This window comes from Cervus elaphus, chromosome 20, assembly GCF_910594005.1.
Source record: "Cervus elaphus chromosome 20, mCerEla1.1, whole genome shotgun sequence".
NCBI lineage: Eukaryota > Metazoa > Chordata > Mammalia > Artiodactyla > Cervidae > Cervus > Cervus elaphus.
In genome coordinates, this window is record NC_057834.1 from 80,145,863 (window position 1) to 80,167,164 (window position 21,302).

The 21,302-nt window shown below is 36.1% G+C and overlaps 1 protein-coding gene across 8 annotated transcripts in view; it reads left to right on the plus strand.

Annotated features, from left to right (window-relative positions):
• Positions 1-21,302, plus strand: part of COL24A1 (collagen type XXIV alpha 1 chain) — a 382,349-nt gene that overhangs the window by 83,153 nt on the left and 277,894 nt on the right. For all 8 annotated transcript variants that reach the window (XM_043877542.1, XM_043877547.1, XM_043877541.1 and 5 more), the window contains 3 exons: positions 4,809-4,853; positions 12,742-12,795; positions 14,013-14,057. In XM_043877542.1, coding sequence (XP_043733477.1) covers positions 4,809-4,853; positions 12,742-12,795; positions 14,013-14,057 — 144 coding nt within the window. The remainder of the gene's footprint in view (positions 1-4,808; positions 4,854-12,741; positions 12,796-14,012; positions 14,058-21,302) is intronic.

The following is a 21,302-nucleotide window of genomic DNA, read 5'->3' on the forward strand; positions in this document are numbered from 1 at the left end:
ACTAAATTAATCTTAGCTTAACATTTTTTTCATCTCCCTGTACAAGTGTAACTGACAGACTTTTTAACATTTGACAAAAATTTTTAAAGATCACAGACTTTTCCCCATTATTAATATTTCTTGCATGGTTTCAGACTATATTCTCAGTTTTATAGATCTCTAGTACCATGCAAAGCAAGGATGGTTCTGCATGTAAATGTTTCCACTCTTTTCCTTATGGATAAATATTTTATTTATTTATCCAAAATTTAGTTACTTGGGGAAGTTCAGGTATATACTTGAAGTTTGTTTCCTTTCCATCCCTTAATATTTCTAATTTTGATTCAGTTGTATCTTTCTTTTTTGTCCTGTGTGGTCATATGTTGATAACCTATTCAAATTAGTGTTAAAAGAAGTATTAAAATTAAAATCTCTCTATTAAAATTAGATTCTAAGCTCCACTTATTATTGGAGTTTTTAGCAAGGCAACTTTCCATCACAACAAAAATTAAGAAAACTCTATAACTCTTAACACTGAGTTTTTAGTCTGTTCTAAAACAATTTGTAAATTTTTCTATTGGTACTTAAGAAATGCATTTTCAGTATATTCATCAGAGAAAAATCATATGTTGTTAGTTACTGGACCTTTTTTGTTCTTCCTATGTGGGTATAGGAAGAACAGTGACTCAAATAGTATTTTCAAAAGACTATGATATAAACAAATTTTAAAATATAAGCAGTCAGGTTCTTAGATTGGGGCTATGTCAAAACTTGAATGTTGGTATTTTTTCCCAGGAACATTATTTGCTTCATTTTTAAAAAAAATGTTGCAGATTAGCATTTAGAAAACAAATGAGGCCTATAGTCACATATTAGGGAATAGGGAGACTTTTATACAATAATGGTGCTAACTCCAGAATATTACAGTAGAATAATATTACATTGAAAAATAGCAAAAAGATATTTTCTCCCATTTAGAACTTTTATTTCAATATTAAGAGAGTTGAAATATCATATTAAATAATACTTAGAATCTATTTTCCGCCAAATAACTTAAATTCCTCTTTGTCTTTACATCAATTCATTTATTCATTCAGATCTTTCCATCAATTAATTGACAAGCACTTACTATGTTCTAGACACTGAGCATATCATATTAAAATCGTTTAAGAACTTAGGTTTAAACTCTTTGAGGAGCTCATATACCATCTCTAACTCCACCCTCAAATCTAAGTTATAATCATGTCTCACCTAGACTGTCATAGTAGCCTCCTACCTGATCCACCCTCTTTCCCTTCCACTCATCCCAGAGTCGCCATATTTGTTTCAGGTCATACGCCCATGGGAACCCGAATCTGGTTTTTCTCTGATACATACATCAGTGTTACTTAAATTCTTCCTATGCTTCAAAGCCTGAATTGCCTCTTATAAATGCCTTTGTTTTTCATTGAATGCAGGGTGAAAAGAAAAAAGTGAATTTCTAAACAGATTCTAGTAATTGCAGAATCCTAGCAGGTTAAAGGAAATCTAGCAGTAGTTAAATTCAGTGCCATCGTTTTACAGATGAAGACTTGGAAACTCATGATATGACTAGCTACTGGCAAAACTGGATCTAGAGTTCAGTGTGCTTGGTCTTTTCATTATTAGTAGTAAACCAAACCAAACCAAACACATTTTGTGTTTCACTTAGGCTCTTTTGATTGCAAAGAATGGAGACAGGCTATCTCAAGGAAGAGAGAATTATTTCAATCCTCTCTACAGCATTGAGGGAAAGCGGAGATGCATGGAGTCTAAAAATATGTATTGTAATATGACTTGGTCTCATGGAGACAGGTACTGATTCAAAGCAGCTCTGAGTATCTTAGCATTAGTTTGCAGCTCTTTTACTATACTTTTCTGTTAGTACTGCTGCTCCCCTCCTCTCTCTGCATCTGCCTTTTCGTGTTACCTGGTTTTCCCTCTGACAACAACTTTCTTTCTCAATATAGTTTCTTTTCACAATAATTTTTTAAGTTGTACTTTGGCTTTCTTCTCTTTCTCTTATCTTCCCTCTTTGTCAGTCTTTCTAGCTTTAGCTAAGTACCTAAATCAGTCTTCCCTTCCTTCTATTCCCTCCTTCCTTCCTGTTGAACTTATTTTTAAAAAGATTTTAATTGGCCCAGCTTGACCCTGTTTATGAGAAAGCCTCTACTCCAAGTGTCCTTATAGGCTACTGGCCAGACTTCATACTGGCTTCCCTTAGATTGAGTGCCATCTCCTGTGGCTGAGGTAGAGTGGGAGTGAGCTCATGAAGAAAAGATCATGACTGTTTGGTGTTGCCCTCTTATTAAAGGCTGTTGATGAAGAAGAATCTCTTAGGAAGGAATTGTACATTTAGAGGATATCATGGTCAATGTGTCTAGTTCACTGTTATAAACTGCTTCAGGGAAAGTAAGCTAACAAAGTTGTAGCACCACTGTGTTTTGTTTCACCAAGGCTGAGGAGGGAAGAATCTCTGGTCAGAGAAACAGATAGTGGCCAAAGAAAGGGAAGCGTATAATTAGACTCAGCAGTACACAGAAATAAAAACAAGGAAGTAAAGATTTAATACAGGTTTTTTGTTTGTTTGTTGTTAAAGAAAAGGAACTAGGCCCATGGCAGAGAGTTTCTCTATCTGTATGCCTCTCACCCTGGCTCCTCATTTGTCATCTTCGTGACACTCTCCTAGGAACTACACCCTTCTAGAGCTGCTGCGTCATCCGAGGGAGCTGCAGCCACTATTTTAGTGCTGAGGACATTTCTTATTTCCCAGGATTAAAAAAGTGAAAAAGCTAGGTTTGTGGATATTTTTTTATCTGTAGAATCTTAACATTTGGACAGTTGAGAACAGTGTCCCCTGTTTTGTAATTAGGCTGGTATTTAGCTATCTTTAAAAAAAAAAGTATAAACTCAGAGTGAAACTGTGGGTGTAATAGAGGCCATTGGTAAATGTGTAACTTTAATAATTCCTTTTGTTGATTTGCCTTGGTTATCTACAATTGAACATTTGATGAGAATGAGACTATCCTACATTTGAGTTTGAGACAAATATAAAGACATATAAAGTAAGTAGAAGGGCAGGTTACTAAGCTCATGATGAATCTGTCAAACCAACATGATTCCACTTACTACCTACATGACTTTGGTCATATCATTTAATTTCTCAGAGAATTTTCTCATCTGTAAAATTGGAGAAGGAAATGGCAATCCACTCCAGTATTCTTGTCTGGAGAATCCCATGGACAGAGGAGTCTGGCAGTTTACAGTCCATGAGGTCTCAATGAGTCAGACACAACTGAAGCGACTTGGCGTGGCATAAATGGGGAAGATACCTGCTTCATAGGATTGCTATAGAATTAGCCACTTCCTTGTTTTTGCTAGTTTTATTATTAGTTCAGGGAAGTTTCTTTGTGCCTTCCTTCTTTCCCCTCCTCTTTTTTCCCATGTTCTTTCTTGTGGCCACTTCTCTGATTTTTAATAGTCTAATCAGGAAAGAACAGAGCTCCCAGAGGGCAGGCCATTTCCTCTGCACTCTGCTTTTTTCCTTCTGTTATTCCCTTGTTACTTATATGCTTACATTTACAGATAACACAAAAATTTTTGCCTCCAACTTGCTTTCTTACATTTTCTGATCTTCTCTCTGTTTCCCAAGAGTCTCTCTACTTAAACATTTTCTTATGTTTTAAGTTTATCATCTCAGAAACTGCTTAAATCATTTCCCTATTTTTCAAATAGGCACCTCTTCTAATTTTCCCATTGTCTAACCAGAGTATAATTTCCTTCTCTAATTCATGAATTCATGTTCATAAGTCCTCAGTGATTAATCCTGAATGACTCTCTTCCCTCTGTTACTCTATATCCTGAAACCCCAAAAACGTATCTTCAGTTTGCTGTACATTAATTTGAAGTTTCTGATATTTGTAAACTATGATTTATTTCAGGTTTTTGAAATTTGCTCAGAATTCTGAGATTCTTTTAAAAAGGAACTTTCTTTTGTTCTTTTATATACAGCAAAATCGAATAAACAGCAGGTTGCCCTGCTGATTGTTAATTAGAGCTGTATAAATATGCTGATTCTTTGTTCCTGTCTTTTTTTTTTTTTTTTGCGTCCTTCCTTTTGCTCATAGAATATCTTTCTAGAGCATAAAGATTGTTATCTCTTTTATATCTTTGAATGTTGATAATAGAGATTAAGATTTGACTTTGGTTCTTATTTGGAAAATCTTTTTTGTTACTAATGTCTTTTTTTTTTAAATTGAGATATAATTGACATATAACATTGGTTATTGATTTCTTAGATAGCCTTATAAACCTCCTTTGGATGGACTTAAGCAGTCTCTTTTATTCACTCATTCACAGAATGTTTCGACAATGTTTTAGAGAAACTGCATGAATATGGTCCAGTTTTTCAATAATTACAAACAGAATATATCTAAAAGCATTTCATTTCAGCATTAATGAACTAAAACCAACTTTTAAAAAGCTGCAGCAGAATTGAGCAGACCTATTGCAAGATACCAGCCTTTTATAAATGATACTGTCTTTTTATTCAATACTATGTAACCATTTTACTTGCCAACAACAAATCATTCAAATAGCATTCAAAATTGATTAAGAATTATTAATAAGAATATCTTATTTAATAAAATTAAATTTTATTAAATTAAAAGGATTGCATTTAATAAGAAATAGATTAGTAATAATTTGCATTAATGAGAAAAACGGAAGTTGGGTTGAATGACAACTGTGGTTAGTTATTGGACTCACAAGGGTTTACTATTCATAGCATGTCTTCACCTTTACCGTTGCAGGGTCTCAAGGGGCATCCAGGACTCCCAGGACTCCAAGGGGAACAAGTAAGTATTCTTCCTTTGTCAGACTTGCATCTCTCCAGTGAAAAAAATACACAGTGGGAAACTCCATTGAGAGATTATTTTTCCACACTTAACTCTTTAAGTTTTTCTTAATGCTTTTAAGGAAACGCTTTTTTTAATGCCTATTTTTTTCTTAATGCTTTCAATTTTCTTAATGTCTTTTTCCTGTCAATTTTTCTTAATTCTTTGACTCTTTTTAGTACAGGAAAAACTTCTAATTTATTATCTACTAAACTTTGTTGATTTTTTTATATCTTAGACTGACTTTCAACTATCTGCCTAATATGCTCCAGAACAGCTGTTTTAAACTTTTGTTATTCATAAACTCTTGTGAGAATCTTATAAATGCTGTGAACCCTGTCCCCGGATTATCCATACATATGCACAGGTGCACACACACACACACTCTCTGATTTTCTTGTATGTTTCAGGGGCTTGCCTGTTCTCCAAAGTCTATTCACAGCTGTTAGTTCCCTACCCTTGTGTGAAGGAATGCAAATAAGTTTGATAAAAATCCAAATTAGAATGGCAGTATGCTATTTTTTGTTCATTCTGTATATACGCACATATGTTAAAGTCAAAACAGTTTGGGAACTGTTTAGTTTTTAATCATGTTATTTCTTCTTTCTCCCACCAGAAAATAATATATCATTATGTCACAGGAAAAAATAAAGTCAAATCTCTTGTTTTCAATACAATGTGTACTAGGCCAGTATGAATAAATCAGTGAAAAGGGTGGGAGATTAGATACTAACTAAGGTGACAAATCATTATTGGAGATTTAGCAAAGAGCCTCAGAAAGCCCTAAGGGGAGCTCCAGAAAGAAAAGTGATGGATTATCCCTGAGGGAAAGACAAATAAAGAAATAAAGCCAATTTTTTTCTTTTGTTCATTCATGTTAGAGGAACAGTAAGCTCTGTTAAGTCCCTGAGGCACAGTTTTTCAAGATTGCTAACTACTGGACATGGCAAGAAAAGCAATATATGTATTTGTAGCAAGTACAATCTTAATTTCTTCAGTACTTAACAATCTCAAGTACAAGATCAAATGAGTGCTGAAAAGCATTTGAGCATTTGTAGAAAAAAAAAAAAACAACAGAAGGGCAAGAGGGAAAGAGAGGTTAGATCCTGGGGAAGGAAAAAAATTCCTAGAATCCTGCTTTGGCAGAAATGTGTGGATTCCAATGAAGAAAACCTGACACATCACAAGTTAGTGAGAAAACCGACCGTTTGTCAGTACTGACCAGTTTTCTCATAACTGCTCTGTTATCTAGTTCCAGTAGAATACATGTCCTAGTTCTGAGGGTGGTATGCTTGTGAGAAGAGTCTAAAATCAGTTTTAAAGATCAGAACATGTATTATTGGAATCAGTTCTATTTTATATAATTCAAGAAGAAAAAAGACAAAATTGGTGATAACTGCGAGGAACAACTAAAATCATTTTGCATTTTAACTGTTGGAAACACTGTGGACATTAAGAGGAGCATGACTAATTGCTAGGAGACATTCCCGTCTGGAAAATTTGTAAATATCTATTAACTGGCCAGAAACATTGAGGAAAGTAATTATATCATCTGTGTAAGCTCCAGTATTAAGAGCTGTCATTTACTGAGTCTTTATTGGCTGCCAAACTGTACTACTGTTAACTGGAACTTCAAGTAGTATAATTGTGTATTGAATATTTCCATATGTTAACTCATTTGACACTCCACAACACTAAGAATTATTATAATTACCCCTGCTTTTAAATATATTTTCCCACATAGTTCTATTTTCTCTACATTATAATCCTGTGACCTAGATATTACCATTGTATTTTACTAATGAATAAATGAAGACACAGGGAGGACCCATGCTAGCAGTGCTTGGACTCTCAATGAAGTCTGACTCAGAGAGTCAGCTTTAATTCTTCAAGTGAGAAGTGGGATTGGGACAGGTTTACTAGTCCTGATTTTTCCAGGAGTAGAGAGATAACCCTGTGTCTAAATTACTCCAGACAATCTACAGATTAAAGTGAGCCATTGAGTTACAGTATTTCTTTTGAGTCTTTTGAGCTCTGTGGTTGTCCAAGTGATTTTAGGGTGTGGTTGGCTTAGAGTATGTTTATGCCACATACAACTGCTGAAAGCTTACTTACTGTCTTTATTTACTGCTGCTCCAGGAGAGCAGGATTCGGTCATCGAATAGAGTCCTTCTGTGTATTTCTCTGTGCAGCTGGAATGTGTTATATCTCTACATGTTCTCTCAACACCCTCTATGAAAATCTGTTCAAAATCAGATTTCATTTATGTCTTAAAACAGATTGTTTTTTAATTGAGGTTGACTAACCTAATTTGACAACAGACTGGTTCCAAATAGGAAAAGGAGTACATCAAGGCTGTATATTGTCACCCTGCTTATTTAACTTATATGCAGAGTACATCATGAGAAATGCTGGGCTGGAAGAAGCACAAGCCGGAATCAAGATTGCTGGGAGAAATATCAATAACCTCAGATATGCAGATGACACCACCCTTATGGCAGAAAGTGAAGAGGAACTAAAAAGTCTCTTGATGAAAGTGAAAGAGGAGAGTGAAAAAGTTGACTTAAAGCTCAACATTCAGAAAACTAAGATCATGGCATCTGGTCCCATCACTTTATGGGAAATAGGTGGGGAAATAGTAGAAACAGTGTCAGACTTTATTTTGGGGGGCTCCAAAATCACTGCAGATGGTGACTGCAGCCATGAAATTAAAAGACACTCCTTGGAAGGAAAGTTATGACCAACCTAGATAGCATATTAAAAAGCAAAGACATTACTCTGCCAACAAAGGTCCGTCTGGTCAAGGCTATGGTTTTTCCAGTGGTCATGTATGGATGTGAGAGTTGGACTGTGAAGAAAGCTGAGTGCCGAAGAATTGATGCTTTTGAACTGTGGTGTTGGAGAAGACTCTTGAGAGTCCTTTGGACTGCAAGGAGATCCAACCAGTCCATCCTAAAGGAGATCAGTCCTGGGTGTTCGTTGGAAGGACTGATGCTGAAGCTGAAACTCCAATACTTTGGCCACTGCATGCAAAGAGTTGGCTCATTGGAAAAGACCCTGGTGCTGGGAGGGATTGGGGGCGGGAGGAGAAGGGGACGACAGAGGATGAGATAGCTGGATGGTATCACCGACTCGATGGGCATGAGTTTGAGTCAACTCCGGGAGTTGGTGATGGACAGGGAGGCCTGGCATGCTGTGATTCATGGGGTCGCAAAGAGTCAGACACGACTGAGCGACTGAACTGAACTGAACCTAATTTGGCTAGGAAACTAAAGAAAGGGATGGTGGTTGCCATTAACCAGAACCTACAGAATAAAATCAGCGTTTTATGTTTATTTCGCTCTTTCCTATTGTCATAACCAAATATAAGGTTTTTCTGGAGGTCTGGATATAGGCCTGTATGTTTTAAAGTTGGATGGGGAATAGAAGAAGCATTTGTAAATAGACTGAAGCAAATCTCATGATTAGAGGGCTTTCCTTTGAGTACTACTATAAGTTATTTACACTTCAAACCTCCACTAGGGAGACAACCTTTAATGGTGGTCTCTGGAGTTAGACTTGCTGACTTAAATTCTGACTTTCTACATAGCTGAGTGACTTTCCACTGGTGGCAAACACATTGTGTCTTATTTTTTGCATCTGTAAAATAGGGATAATGATATCTACCTTATAGGGTTTGGGTAGATTAAATAAGATAATACATATAAAATACTTGAAATTGTGCTTGGCATTTAAGTGCTCAATAAACATTATAGGGATAAAATATATACTATGTATAATGTTAATAAGGTAATTTCTAGTACATAAATATAGTTTCTGAAATTCATAGGATATAATCTCTACATGTAGATGAGAATTTTCTGTAATTCTCAGATCACTCTTTATTCACATTCTGTTAAGTTTTTCACTGTCGTATATATGTGTGTGTGTGTGTGTGTGTGTGTGTATATACACATGACAACTTTAGTCAGATCATCTGGATTTACATTCAGGATCTGCTACTTACTATGCCATCTCAGGCACATTTCGTAACTTCTCTATATCTTTCTTACTTCAAATGTAGAATGAAGAACATAGTATCTATCATACTTTATATCATAGATATAAAGTAGCTGTAAATCACATTGCATGGTGATGTGATTAGCACATAAAAATGTGTTGAAGTGAAGTGAAAGTCACTCAGTCATGTATGACTCTTTGTGACCCTATGGACTATACAGTCCATGGAATTCTCAAGGTCAGAAAGAGTGAGTAGCCTTTCCCTTCTCCAGGGGATCTTCCCCACCCAGGGATCGAACCCAGGTCTCCCACATTGCAGGTGGATTTTTTACCACCTGAGCCACAAGGGAAATCCAAGAATACTAGAGTGGGTAGCCTATTCCTTCTCCAGTGGATCTTCCCAGCGTTGGAATCGAACCAGGGTCTCCTGCATTGCAGGCGGATTCTTTACGAACTGAGCTATGAGGGAAGCCCAACACACAGAAAAAATGTTAAGTAAATAGTAATTGTTGAAGCAAGGAAAGGAAGGGGGAGAGAAAAGGGAGAAAACAAAACTGAGAAATGTATTCTGAGAAAAGTGGAGAGAAGGACATATTAGGAGAATACGAGTCTAAAAGAATGGAAGGGTGAAAACTTTCAACTGTGATCCTTCATTTGCCTCTTTCTTGGACTGTTTTTTCTCTAGATTTTTCAGATTTCAGGAATTTTATAGTGTTTCTATGGTTAAACTAGAGAAATTAGTACAATCTTCTGTATGCTTCAGAGCAGAGGGGCAAAGGACTAGTGTCCTTTGTACTAGTATTATTATCTAACACAAACAACCACCAGGAAGAGTTTTTACAGAATAAAGAATCTATGAAAATTATCACTGCTATCATCATTTCAGTTCAGTTCAGTCATCCAGTCATGTCTGACTCTTTGTGACCCCATGGACTGCAGCACACCAGGCTTCCCTGTCCATCACCAACTCCCGGTACTTGCTCAAACTCATGTCCATTGAGTCAGTGATGCCATCCAACCAGCTCATCCTCTGTTGTCCCCTTCTCCTCCCGCCTTCAGTCTTTCCCAGCATCAGAGTCTTTTCAAATGAGTCAGTTCTTTACATCAGTTGGCCAAAGTAGTGGGGTTTCAGCTTCAGCATCAGTCCTTCCAATGAATATTCATGACTGATTTCCTTTAGGATTAACTGGTTGGATCTCCTTGCTGTCCAAGGGACTCTCAAGAGTCTTCTCCACCACCACAGTTCAAAAGCTTCAATTCTTTGGTGCTCAGCTTTCTTTATAGTCCAACTCTCACATCCATACATGACTACCAGAAAAAAATATATTTGACTAGATGGACCTTTGCTGGCAAAGTCTCTGCTTTTTAATATGCTGTCTAGGTGGTTATAGCTTTTCTTCCAAGGAGCAAGCATATTTTAATTTCATGGCTGCAGTTACCATCTGCAGTGATTTTGGAGCCCCAGAAAATAAAGTCTGTCATTGTTCCCATTGTTTCCCCATCTATTTGCCATGAAGTGATGGGACCAAAGGCTATGATCTTAATTTTCTGAATGTTGAGTTTTAAGCCAACATTTTCACTCTCTTCCTTTACTTTCATCAAGAGGCTCTTTAGTTCTTCTTTGCTTTCTCCCATAATGGTAGTGACATCTGTCTATCTGAGGTCATTAATGTTTTTCGGAAGTCTTGATTCAGCTTGTGTTTCATCCAGCCTGTCATTTCACATGATGTACTCTGCATATAAGTTAAATAAACAGCATGACAATATACAGCCTTTACATACTCCTTTCCCAATTTGGAACCATTCTCTTGTTCCATGTCTGGTTCTAACTGTTGCTTCTTGACCTGCATACAGATTTCTCAGGAGGCAGATCAGGTGGTCTGGTATTCTTATCTCTTTGAGAATTTTCTACAGTTTGTTGTGATCCACACAATCAAAGGCTTTGGCACAGTCAATAAAGCAGAAGTAGGTGTTTTTCTGGAACTCTCTTTTTCAATGATCCAGTGGATGTTAGCAATTTGATCTCTGGTTCCTCTGCCTTTTCTAAATCCAGCTTGAACATCTAGAAGTTCACAGTTCACGTACTGTTGAAGCCTGACTTGGAGAATTTTGAGCATTACTTTGCTAACATGTGAGATGAGTGCAATTGTGTGGTAGTTTGAACATACTTTGGCATTGCCTTTCTTACATTTTTTTTTTTTTTTGGCATTTCCTTAGTTCACAAGTTATGTATTAGACCTAAGTGAATGAATGAATCATGTATCAGTGGAAGAAAGTAACAACATATGAAGGTATTTCTTCTCACTTTTCCACAGGGTTCTGCAGCAAGTTTCCTTTCTTATCTGTTTGAGTCTCCATGTATCAGCCTTCCTTGAGTAAACTGGGTCTTAAATCAGGCACAGAAGGTTGTCAATTCAAAGTGAGTTTCCCATTCAAAGTTGCTATGTGAATTTTTAGATATACCTATGTCATAATACAGGTATTTAACACTTAATATCCATTTACCTACCTTCTGAAGCTTGTGCTCTGATAATTAAGGGGAGTTGCAGGATGGCTGAGACAAGGAGTTCAATCTGTAAAGATACTGGTTATTACACAATGTATCAACTCTTTCTCTAATGTAAATGTTTTTTTTAAATCCATGTATCACTGAATTTTTTTATCCTATATTTATCTGCATTTATCCCACATTTAATAATCAGTATCTCATTTAGGTCCCTAATCTAATAGTTGTATTCATTTTTATTTAGCAACTTATCTCATTTTCTTTTTTTTTTTTTTTTTTTTTCAATTTGAAAGCAGTCCATGTTTCTTAACTGACGAGATTACAAAAATAATCATGGTAGATACCTTAGTTCATCCTTCTATTAAGCCTGTTGATATGGTCTTCCCTGTTGCCAGCATCTCCAGCTTCTACAAAATGCATGGCTCTTTTCTTCATCTCACCTCACGGAGAAGACAGTTTGAAGGCCCATAGGAAGTTGTTTGCTTCTTTAAGATGTTTTCCAACAGTACTGATCTCATGAATCAGATGACCTTCATGCAGATAATGCCATATTTGCCAAGAGACCAGCGATCAACACATTATCTGTCAGGAAAATTCACTGCTTGTTGATTTTGATGTTAATTTACTGACTTCAGGTTTGGGTAACCCCATGCAATGTATTCTTACCTTGAGAATCCCATGGACAGAGGAGCCTGGCAGGCTACAGTCCATGGGGTTGCAACAGTTGGACACAACTTAGCGACTAAACCACATGCAAAGTATGGTTCCACTCTTCTCAGCATGTTAATTGAAACCTTGTTGAGCTTCAGGAGGTGCCATTGAACATCTGACAGAGGCAAAGTTGCAACGCCTTTCAAATCTTTGATACCTCTGTTCCTGATGACAAGTGCCAATTTGGGTTCTGTGGGCACATAGAAGTTGCTGGCTTTTCTTGCCATCCTAGCCATTTGAATTTCAGTTCTGTATATCTGCTTGTCTTCTTTGTGATAGGGCCTAGCTTTTTCATAGATAAACTTTTTGCCTTTCAAAGCATCATTTAGGCAAATTATTTCTCAGCACTTGATTTTAAGCTCTGTGAAATTCTTTTGCTTTTTCTTAAGGATTTCTGGCATAGCAGGAACCTTTTTTTCCTTCTCTTCTGCACCCTCCATGGTTCCAGCCAGGAAAGAGGCCATTTTCATTTTAAATAGATGACTTCAGTCAGATAAGCAACATGCAGGACTCTTCATATTTTTATATGGAAAAATATTCTTTAAAACCTTGGGTATTATGAATACCCCAGGTTTGCTTTCTTTGCTTCTTTGGTCTTTGCTGTATTTTTTATTATTTTATTTTTCATTTTAGGGAATTCCAGGGTTCACTGGTAATATTGGTTCACGTGGTTATCCTGGCAGGCAGGTGAGGTAACTATATTTAAACTTTTCTTTTTATGTCTCACTTGGTTAATGCATTGTATGTTCCAATTTCAAGAGTTAATGTTCAAATGATAATTGGTTTATTTTATTAAATAATGAATTATTCATAGCAAAGTAATTCCAAAAAATTCTAATATCAAAATTGTAAAAATTCTTCAAAAATTTTATTGCATAAAAATTTTACTTAAAAAAAGAGTGGGATTTTTAAACAAGTTTGATATGATATTCAATGGGACTTTTTAAATTAAAATGGCCCAGTAGGCTAATAAAATGTTAAACAGTGTTGCTACTGATTTTACAATATTACCACTGACTAAAATGAAGTAATGATATGAGTTAAGACTCTCTTTGATATGCAGCATTTTTTAATAATGCAATTATAAACACTTGGGACATAGTTGCCGGTGCTACATATACCACTATCTGAATACTTTTTATCTAAATTGGATTCAAGTCTTTGTATACTGTTTTGAAAATTCATTTTAATCATTTCATATTTATTTCCCTCTAATGTCTAACTCTTTCTAGCTATTTCTTTTTTTTTCTAGTTATTTCATATAGGCTAATAAGAGAAAAAAATTTTCTTTCCTAGGCTTTCATTAATTACTTACTCTTGAAATTAATTGTTCATTTAGCATACTAGAAAACTGTATTTATATAAAATATCTTTTTTATTCTCTAGAATTAGGGAATTGAAAATGCCAGAAGATAATCTAGTATTAATAAAATTCCATTTTTAAACCTTTAAAGTATGTGGAGGGTATTACATGAGTCTTAGTACCAAGTAATGTTTTGTATTTATCTGAAAAATATATAAATACTCAGACATATGGAAATTGATCTGAAGTTTAAAAATGTACTTATTTTTTAAAGTAGAAATATATTTTAGATAAGTGAATTAGAACTGTTCTAAAAGAACAGGGCTTTCCAATGAGAAATAACTGAAATAATTGTGTCTGACAGTTGTGTTAATCTACTTTATTTAGAAATCTAAAATATATTTGTGTATAGATTATATACATTGGCTTTTTTGCTTCTGAAATTCTAAAATCCCTAAAATGTATATGGTCTTCACTAAGTATACAGTTCTGAAGTTTATACTTGTAAAAATGATATCTTTTATTTGCCCCTTTTTATTAATTATCAACAACTCTTTAAAAAGTACTAGAGAATGATGGTGATGTCTTTTGTTTGCACTAGGGTTTAGCTGGACCAGATGGTAATCCAGGACCTAAAGGTGTACGAGTGAGTAAGCATTTTCATCGTTTTGTTAAGTATGCTTAAATGTAAGTAGAATGACATATACAAAATACTTATTTTCACACTTCCACACTTCCATTACTTTGAATGTAATGTGGGTTTAGCCTGGAAAGAAGTATACTTATTTTTCTATTTTAGATTTGGAAAACATTTTCTTTTTTTTCTTTTTTTTCCCCCCAATTATTTTTATTAGTTGGAGGCTAATTACTTTACAATATTGTAGTGGTTTTTGTCATACATTGACATGAATCAGCCATGGGTTTACATGTGTTCCCCATCCTGAACCCCACTCCCACCTCCCTCCCCATCCCATCCCTCTGGGTCATCCCAGGGCACCAGCCCCGAGCCCTTGTCTCATGCATCCAATCTGGACTGGCGATCTGTTTCACACTTGATAATATACATGTTTCGATGCTGTTAATCACAAATGGGACCTAATTAAACTTAAAAGCTTTTGCACAACAAAGGAATCTATAAGCAAGGTGAAAAGACAGCCTTCAGAATGGGAGAAAATAATAGCAAATGAAGAAACAAAGGATTAATCTCAAAAATATACAAGCAACTCCTGCAGCTCAATTCCAGAAAAATAAATGACCCAATCAAAAGATGGGCCAAAGATCTAAACAGACATTTCTCCAAAGAAGACATACAGATGGCTAACAAACACGTGAAAAGATGCTCAACATCACTCATTATCAGAGAAATGCAAATCAAAACCTCAGTGAGGTACCATTACACGCCAGTCAGGATGGCTGCTATCCAAATGTCTACAAGCAATAAATGCTGGAGAGGGTGTATAGAAAAGGGAACCCTCTTACACTGTTGGTGGGAATGCAAACTAGTATAGCCACTATGGAGGACAGTGTGTAGATTCCTTAAAAAGCTGGAAATAGAACTGCCATATGACCCAGCAATCCCACTCCTGGGCATACACACCGAGGAAACCAGATCTGAAAGAGACACGTGCACCCCAATGTTCATCGCAGCACTGTTTATAATAGCCAGGACATGGAAGCAACCTAGATGCCCATCAGCAGATGAATGGATAAGGAAGCTGTGGTACATATACACCATGGAATATTACTCAACTATTAAAAAGAATACATTTGAATCAGTCCTAATGAGGTGGATGAAACTGGAGCCCATTATACAGAGTGAAGTAAGCCAGAAAGATAAACACCAATACAGTATACTAACACATATATATGGAATTAAGAAGGTATACTTATTTAATATGCATCTTTATTGTTAAGGCCAAAGAGAGCAGTCTTACAGTGGTAGTTCTTGCATCATTCTTTGATAGCTCCTACATATATATTATTTATATTATTTTTCTAGCCCCTTGAAAAATGGTATGTTATACCATTTCTGGTATGTTAGAAATACACTCTATAAGCATTTGTAATATTTTTTATATGTGACTGTATGTAAACTTAAGAAGTCACAACGAAAGAAATGTGAAGAGACAAAAAAATTCCTATTCAAGGCTGAAGTAATAATACAAAAACTATCTGGACTAAAGAAATAGCTGCAAGAAAGAAACTTACATGTTCAAAAGAACATAGTTTTGTACTTCTAACCATTAAAATCAAAGCTGATTCTAGGAAAAATTTATAAAACTAAAATTTTTCTTTTTTAATTCTCTATTTAATAGCCAGTTATTTTCCAGAATCTATATCTTCCTTATATTACCTAAAATAACTTTTAGAAATAAGGAAAACAAAAAATATTTAAACAGTGTGTGCTATTGTTGTTGTTATTTAGTTGCTAAGTCATGCCAACTCTTTGCAAACCCATGAACTGCAGCACACTAGGCTCCCCTGTTCTTCACTATCTCCTGGAGTTTGCACAACTCATGTCCATTGAGTCAGTGATGCCATCCAACCATCTCATCCTCTGTCGCCCCTGTCTCCTCTTGCCCTCAATCTTTCTTAGCATCAAGGTCTTTTCCAAGGAGTCGCCTCTTCGCATCAAGTAGCCAAATTTTTGGAGCTTGAACTTCAGCATCAATCATTCCAATGAATATTCAGGATTGATTTCCTTTAGGATTGACTAGTTTGATCTCCTTGCTGTCCAAGGGACTCTTAAGAGTCTTCTCCAGCACCACAGTTTTAAAGCAGCAATTCTTTGTTGCTCTGCCTTCTTTATGGTCCAACTCATATTCGTACATGACTACTGGAAATATCATAGCTTTGACTAGATGGACCGTTGTCAGCCAAGTGATGTCTCTGCTTTTTAATACACTGTCTAGGTTGGTCATAGGTTTTCTTCAAAGGAGCGAGTGTCTTTTAATTTCATGGCTACAGTCACCATTCACAGTAATTTTTGGAACACAAGAAAAGAAAAGTTTTTCACTGTTTCCCCTTTTTCTCCATTTATTTGCTATGAAGTGATGGGACAATGATGCCTTTGTTTTTTGACTACTGTGTTTTAAGCCAACTTTTTACTCTCCTCTTTCCCCTTCATCAAGAGGCTCTTTAGTTCCTTTTTGTTCTCTGCCATGAAATTAGTATCATCTGCATATCTGAGGTTGTTGATATTTCTCCCAGTAATCTTGTTTCCAGCTTGTGATTCATCCAGCCCGACATTTCACATGATGTACTCTTCTTAGAAGTAAATAAACAGGTGACAACATACAGCCTTGATGTACTCCTTTCCCAATTTTGAACCAGTCCATTGTTCCATGTCCGGTTCTAACTGTTGCATCTTGTCCTGCATACAGCTTTTCAGGAGAGAGATAAGGTGGTCTGGTGTTCCTGTCTCTTTAAGAATTTTCCATCGTTTGTTGTGATCCACACAGTCAGAGGCTTTAGTATAGTCTATGAAGCAGAAGTAGATGTTTTTCTGGAATTCCCTTGCTTTTTCTATGATCCAGCTGATGTTGGCAATTTGATCTCTGATTCCTCTGCCTTTTTTAAATACACCTTGAACATCTGGAAGTTCATGGTTCACATACTGCATAAGCCTAGCTGAAGGATTTTGAGCATTACTTTGCTAGCATGTGAAATGAGTGCAATTGTACAGTAGTCTGAACATTTTTTGACATTGCCTTCCTTTGGAATTGGAATGAAAACTGACCTTTTCCAGTCCTGTGGTCACTGCTGAGTTTTCCACATCTGTTGGCATATTGAATGAAGCACTTTAACAGCATCATCTTTTAGAATTTGCAATAGTTCATTTGGAATTCCATCACCTCTACTGGCTTTATTCATAGTGGTGTTTCCAAGGGCCACTGAACTTCACATTCCAGGCTATCTGGCTCTAGGTGAGTGACCACACCATTTTGTGGTTGTCTGGGTCATTGCTGTTGCAACTGCTAAGTAACTTCAGTTGTGTCCGACTCTGTGCATCCCCACAGACAGCAGCCCACCAGGCTCCTCCATCCCTGGGATTCTCCAGGCAAGAAAACTGGAGTGGGTTGCCATTTCCTTCTCCATCTGGGTCATTAAGATATTTTTTTATATAGTTCTCCTGTGTATTCCTGCCATTTCTGTCCTTTATTGTGCCCATCTTTGCATAAAGTATTCCCTTGGTATCTACAATTTTCTTGAAGAGATTTCTAGTCTTTCCCAGTCTATCATTTTCCTTTATTTCTTTGCATTGTTCACTTAAGCCTTTGTTATCTTTTCTTGCTATTCTCTGGAACTCTGGAACTCAGTTGGGTATATCTTTCGCTTTCTCCTTTGTCTTTCTCTTCTCTTCTTTTCTCAGCTGTTTGTAACGCCTCCTCAGACAACCATTTTGCCTTTTTGCATTTCTTTTTCTTGGGGATGTTTTTGATCACCTCCTGAACAGTGTTGCAAACCTCTATCCATAGTTCTTCTGGCCCTCCATCTACTAGATCTAATCCCTTGAATCTGTTTGTCACCTACACTGTATATTCATAAGGGGTTTGATTTAGGTGATACCTGAATGGTCTAGTGGTTTTCCCTCCTTTCTTCAATTTAAGTCTGTATTTGCAATAAGGAGCTCATGATCTGAGTCACAGTCATTCCCAGGTTTTTTTTTTTTTTTTTTTTTTTCTGACTGTGTCTAGTTTCTCCATATTCAGCTGCAAAGAATATAATCAATCTGATTTCGGTATTCACCATCCAATGACATCTATGTATAGAGTTGTCTCTTGTATTGTTGGCAGAGAGTGTTTGCTCTGACGAGTGTGTTCTCCTGGCAAAACTCTGTTAGCCTTTGCCCTGCTTCATTTTGTACTCTAAGGCCAAGCTTGCCTGTTACTCCATGTGTCTCTTGGCTTCCTACGTTTGCATTCCAGTCCCCTATGATGAAAAGGGCATCATTTTTTGTTGGTAGTTCTAGAAGGTCTTGTAGGTCTTCATAGAACCGTTCCACTTCAACTTCTTTGGCATTAGTGGTTGGGGCATAGGCTTGGATTACTGTGATGTTGAATGGTTTGCCTTGGATATGAACAGAGATCATTCTGTCGTTTTTGAGACTGCACCCAAGTACTGCATTTCAGATTCTCTTTTTGACTATGAGGGCTTCTCCATTTCTTCTAAGGTATTCTTATTCACAGTAGAAGATATAATGATCATTTGAATTAAATTCGCCCATTCTCGTCTATTTAAGTTCACTGATTTCCAGAATGTCAATGTTCACTCTTGCCATCTCCTACTTGACCACATCCAATTTACCTTGATTTATGGGCCTAACATTCCAGGTTCCTATGCAGTATTGTTCTTTACAGCATTGGACTTGACTTTAACCACCAGACATATCCACAGCTGAGCAACATTTCTGCTTTTGCCCAGCCTCTTCATTCTTTCCGGAGCTATTTCTCTGCTCTTCCCCAGTTGCCTGTTGGACACCTACCAACCTGGGGGGCTTATCTTCTGGTGTCATATACTTTTACCTTTTCATTGTGTTCATGGGGTTCTTAAGGCAAGAATACTGAATTGGTTTGCCATTCACTTCTCCAGTGGATCACGTTTTGTCAGGCCCTGACTAGCAGGTACATGCCCATCAGTAGCTCCATGTAGCCAGAAAACATGTGTTTTAATGTATGTGCTATAATGATGCCTTAATTTTTAAAAAATTCTTAAACATTTTCAAATATGTCATGTGTATTTTCTTCTTTAATTTTGCTATCAATCCTGTGAAGTAGGAGAACACATATATTGTCTCCATTTTACAGATGAGAAAACAGTCAGCTGTGGAACTGACATGGTTTGATCTAGTCGTAGCAGAACTCAAACCAACATCTTCTCACCTTTAGCTCTGTACTCTTCCACTATCCTGTGCTGTCTCTACCCTTGCACCAAGTGAAAATATAATGGGGAAAAGTGATGTATATTTTATTAAAGCTGCACTGAACGCACATACTTACTTGGATTTGGAAAACAAGGAGAGATTACTGGATAAGAACATAGGCTTTGGAGTTAGACAAGACTGCTTCCCCCCCACCACCAACCCCTCATTTACTAGCTTTGTGACTTTCGATGCCATTAATCTCTTCTGTGTCTCATTTTTCTTAACTTATTAAAAGGTGAAAATGAAACTTACCTCTATGTGCTTATGAGAACTACCTGAGCTTAATATTCCTAAAGCACAGTGCCTACCACATGGTATGCACTTTCTCTGCAGATTTTATCATTTTTCTGGAATTTGGGAGTTACTTGTGTGTGTGAGCTAAAGTTGTAGACCTGTTATTTGGCGCTGTGCAGTTTTCTTTTACTACATTTTCTCATCTTGCTCCTGTGATTCCTTTAACTTTTCTAAGTTCTCCTTTTTGTCATTTTTGTATCATATTATCTATCCTTTTGTTCCTTTTTCCCCCATTTGTGTTGAAAATTACTCTCTAGGGTATAACCCTTTTTAATTTTTTTTATGTTTTGATGGCAACTTCATGAAAGCATTAAAAAAAAAAAAACTAATCCTTTTCTGACTAATTTAATTGATTTAATCCTTTCATTTTCCTTTGGGAGTGAGGGAAGAGTCAGCAGAGCCATTTCTCTAGGTTTCATATTCACAAAGAGTCCAAATGTAAACTTTGATATTATTAATAACTACAAATGTTCAAAAAACAAAATTTGTTCAAAACAAATATACACTGACAGGATTATGGTTTTTATTTAATTTGTGTCCTATTACTGGATAATACCACATGCTATATACTGTAAATTAATATTTTTATAAATCATGTGATAAATTATCTTTTGAATCTCCCTATTTGGTTGCATTTCCTGGTGTTAAAATAATTATTTTTAAAATATGAATGTTTGAAATCATTTTGCAGCCCTCCTTTAGTATCTCTTTGTGTAATAACTGGCCAGGTATCTCAAAAAGTAGAAGTATGTAAACCTCTCCTGATGTTTTTATTTGCCCTGATGGTGACAGAATTGCCTCTGTCTTACACAATACAGAATTGCCTCTGTTTGGATATACAAACTTCAATCCAAGAAGCAAAGCCATGTGTATTAGTATTATTTTTTTTGTGCTCCTTGTTTACACCCTAAACTCCAGTTTAGTGGTAGTTTTTAGAATGATGACAAACCCATGTGATTTCTTTGTTGGATGCTGCTGACATTTTATTTCTCTTATAATTATTATAATAATTATCAAGAAACTTTTCTGAAACACCTACATAATGATACATAGCATTGTTCCCTTTAAAATCTTTATTTCTAAAATGTTGTGCTGGTTCTGTGCAGACTGTGTTAAGTAGAGGTCTGACTTTTCAGCTCCTGAGTTTTCAGCTGAGTTGAATGTTTGTTCTTTTTATTTATAAGCAAAATTTCAGTTGTGTATGTTAAAAGTAAAAGTTAACTGTATTTAAATTTGAGACCATCTGTAGCTGATGATTCTGAAATACATGTAGCTTGCCATCATAATTCTAAATGTTTTGGTAATCAGAAATACTTTTGGATGCTTCATTTTTAAAGAAAGTTTCTCTATACTCTAGATGCTTGACTTTTAAGCAAACAAATTATAGATATATTATCATTAAAGTTAAGTAGAAGGAAACCAATTATCTTTTCTCTTATTTGTTGCTTGTTCCAAAAGGTGTTTTTCCTTGTCAAAGAAAAGGGTTCATCCTACCATGGTAACACCCAACTATTTTTCACCTGCATGGAATGCCTTTCCTATCCTTCAAGACTCAGCTCAAAAGTTGCCTCCTCTGCAAAGCTTTCCTAAACCTTCCCTCTAGACAGTATTGGTTATTCTGCCAGTCAAAGTTTCCGTTTGTGTTTATCTTATCACCTGTCACATAATCATGTC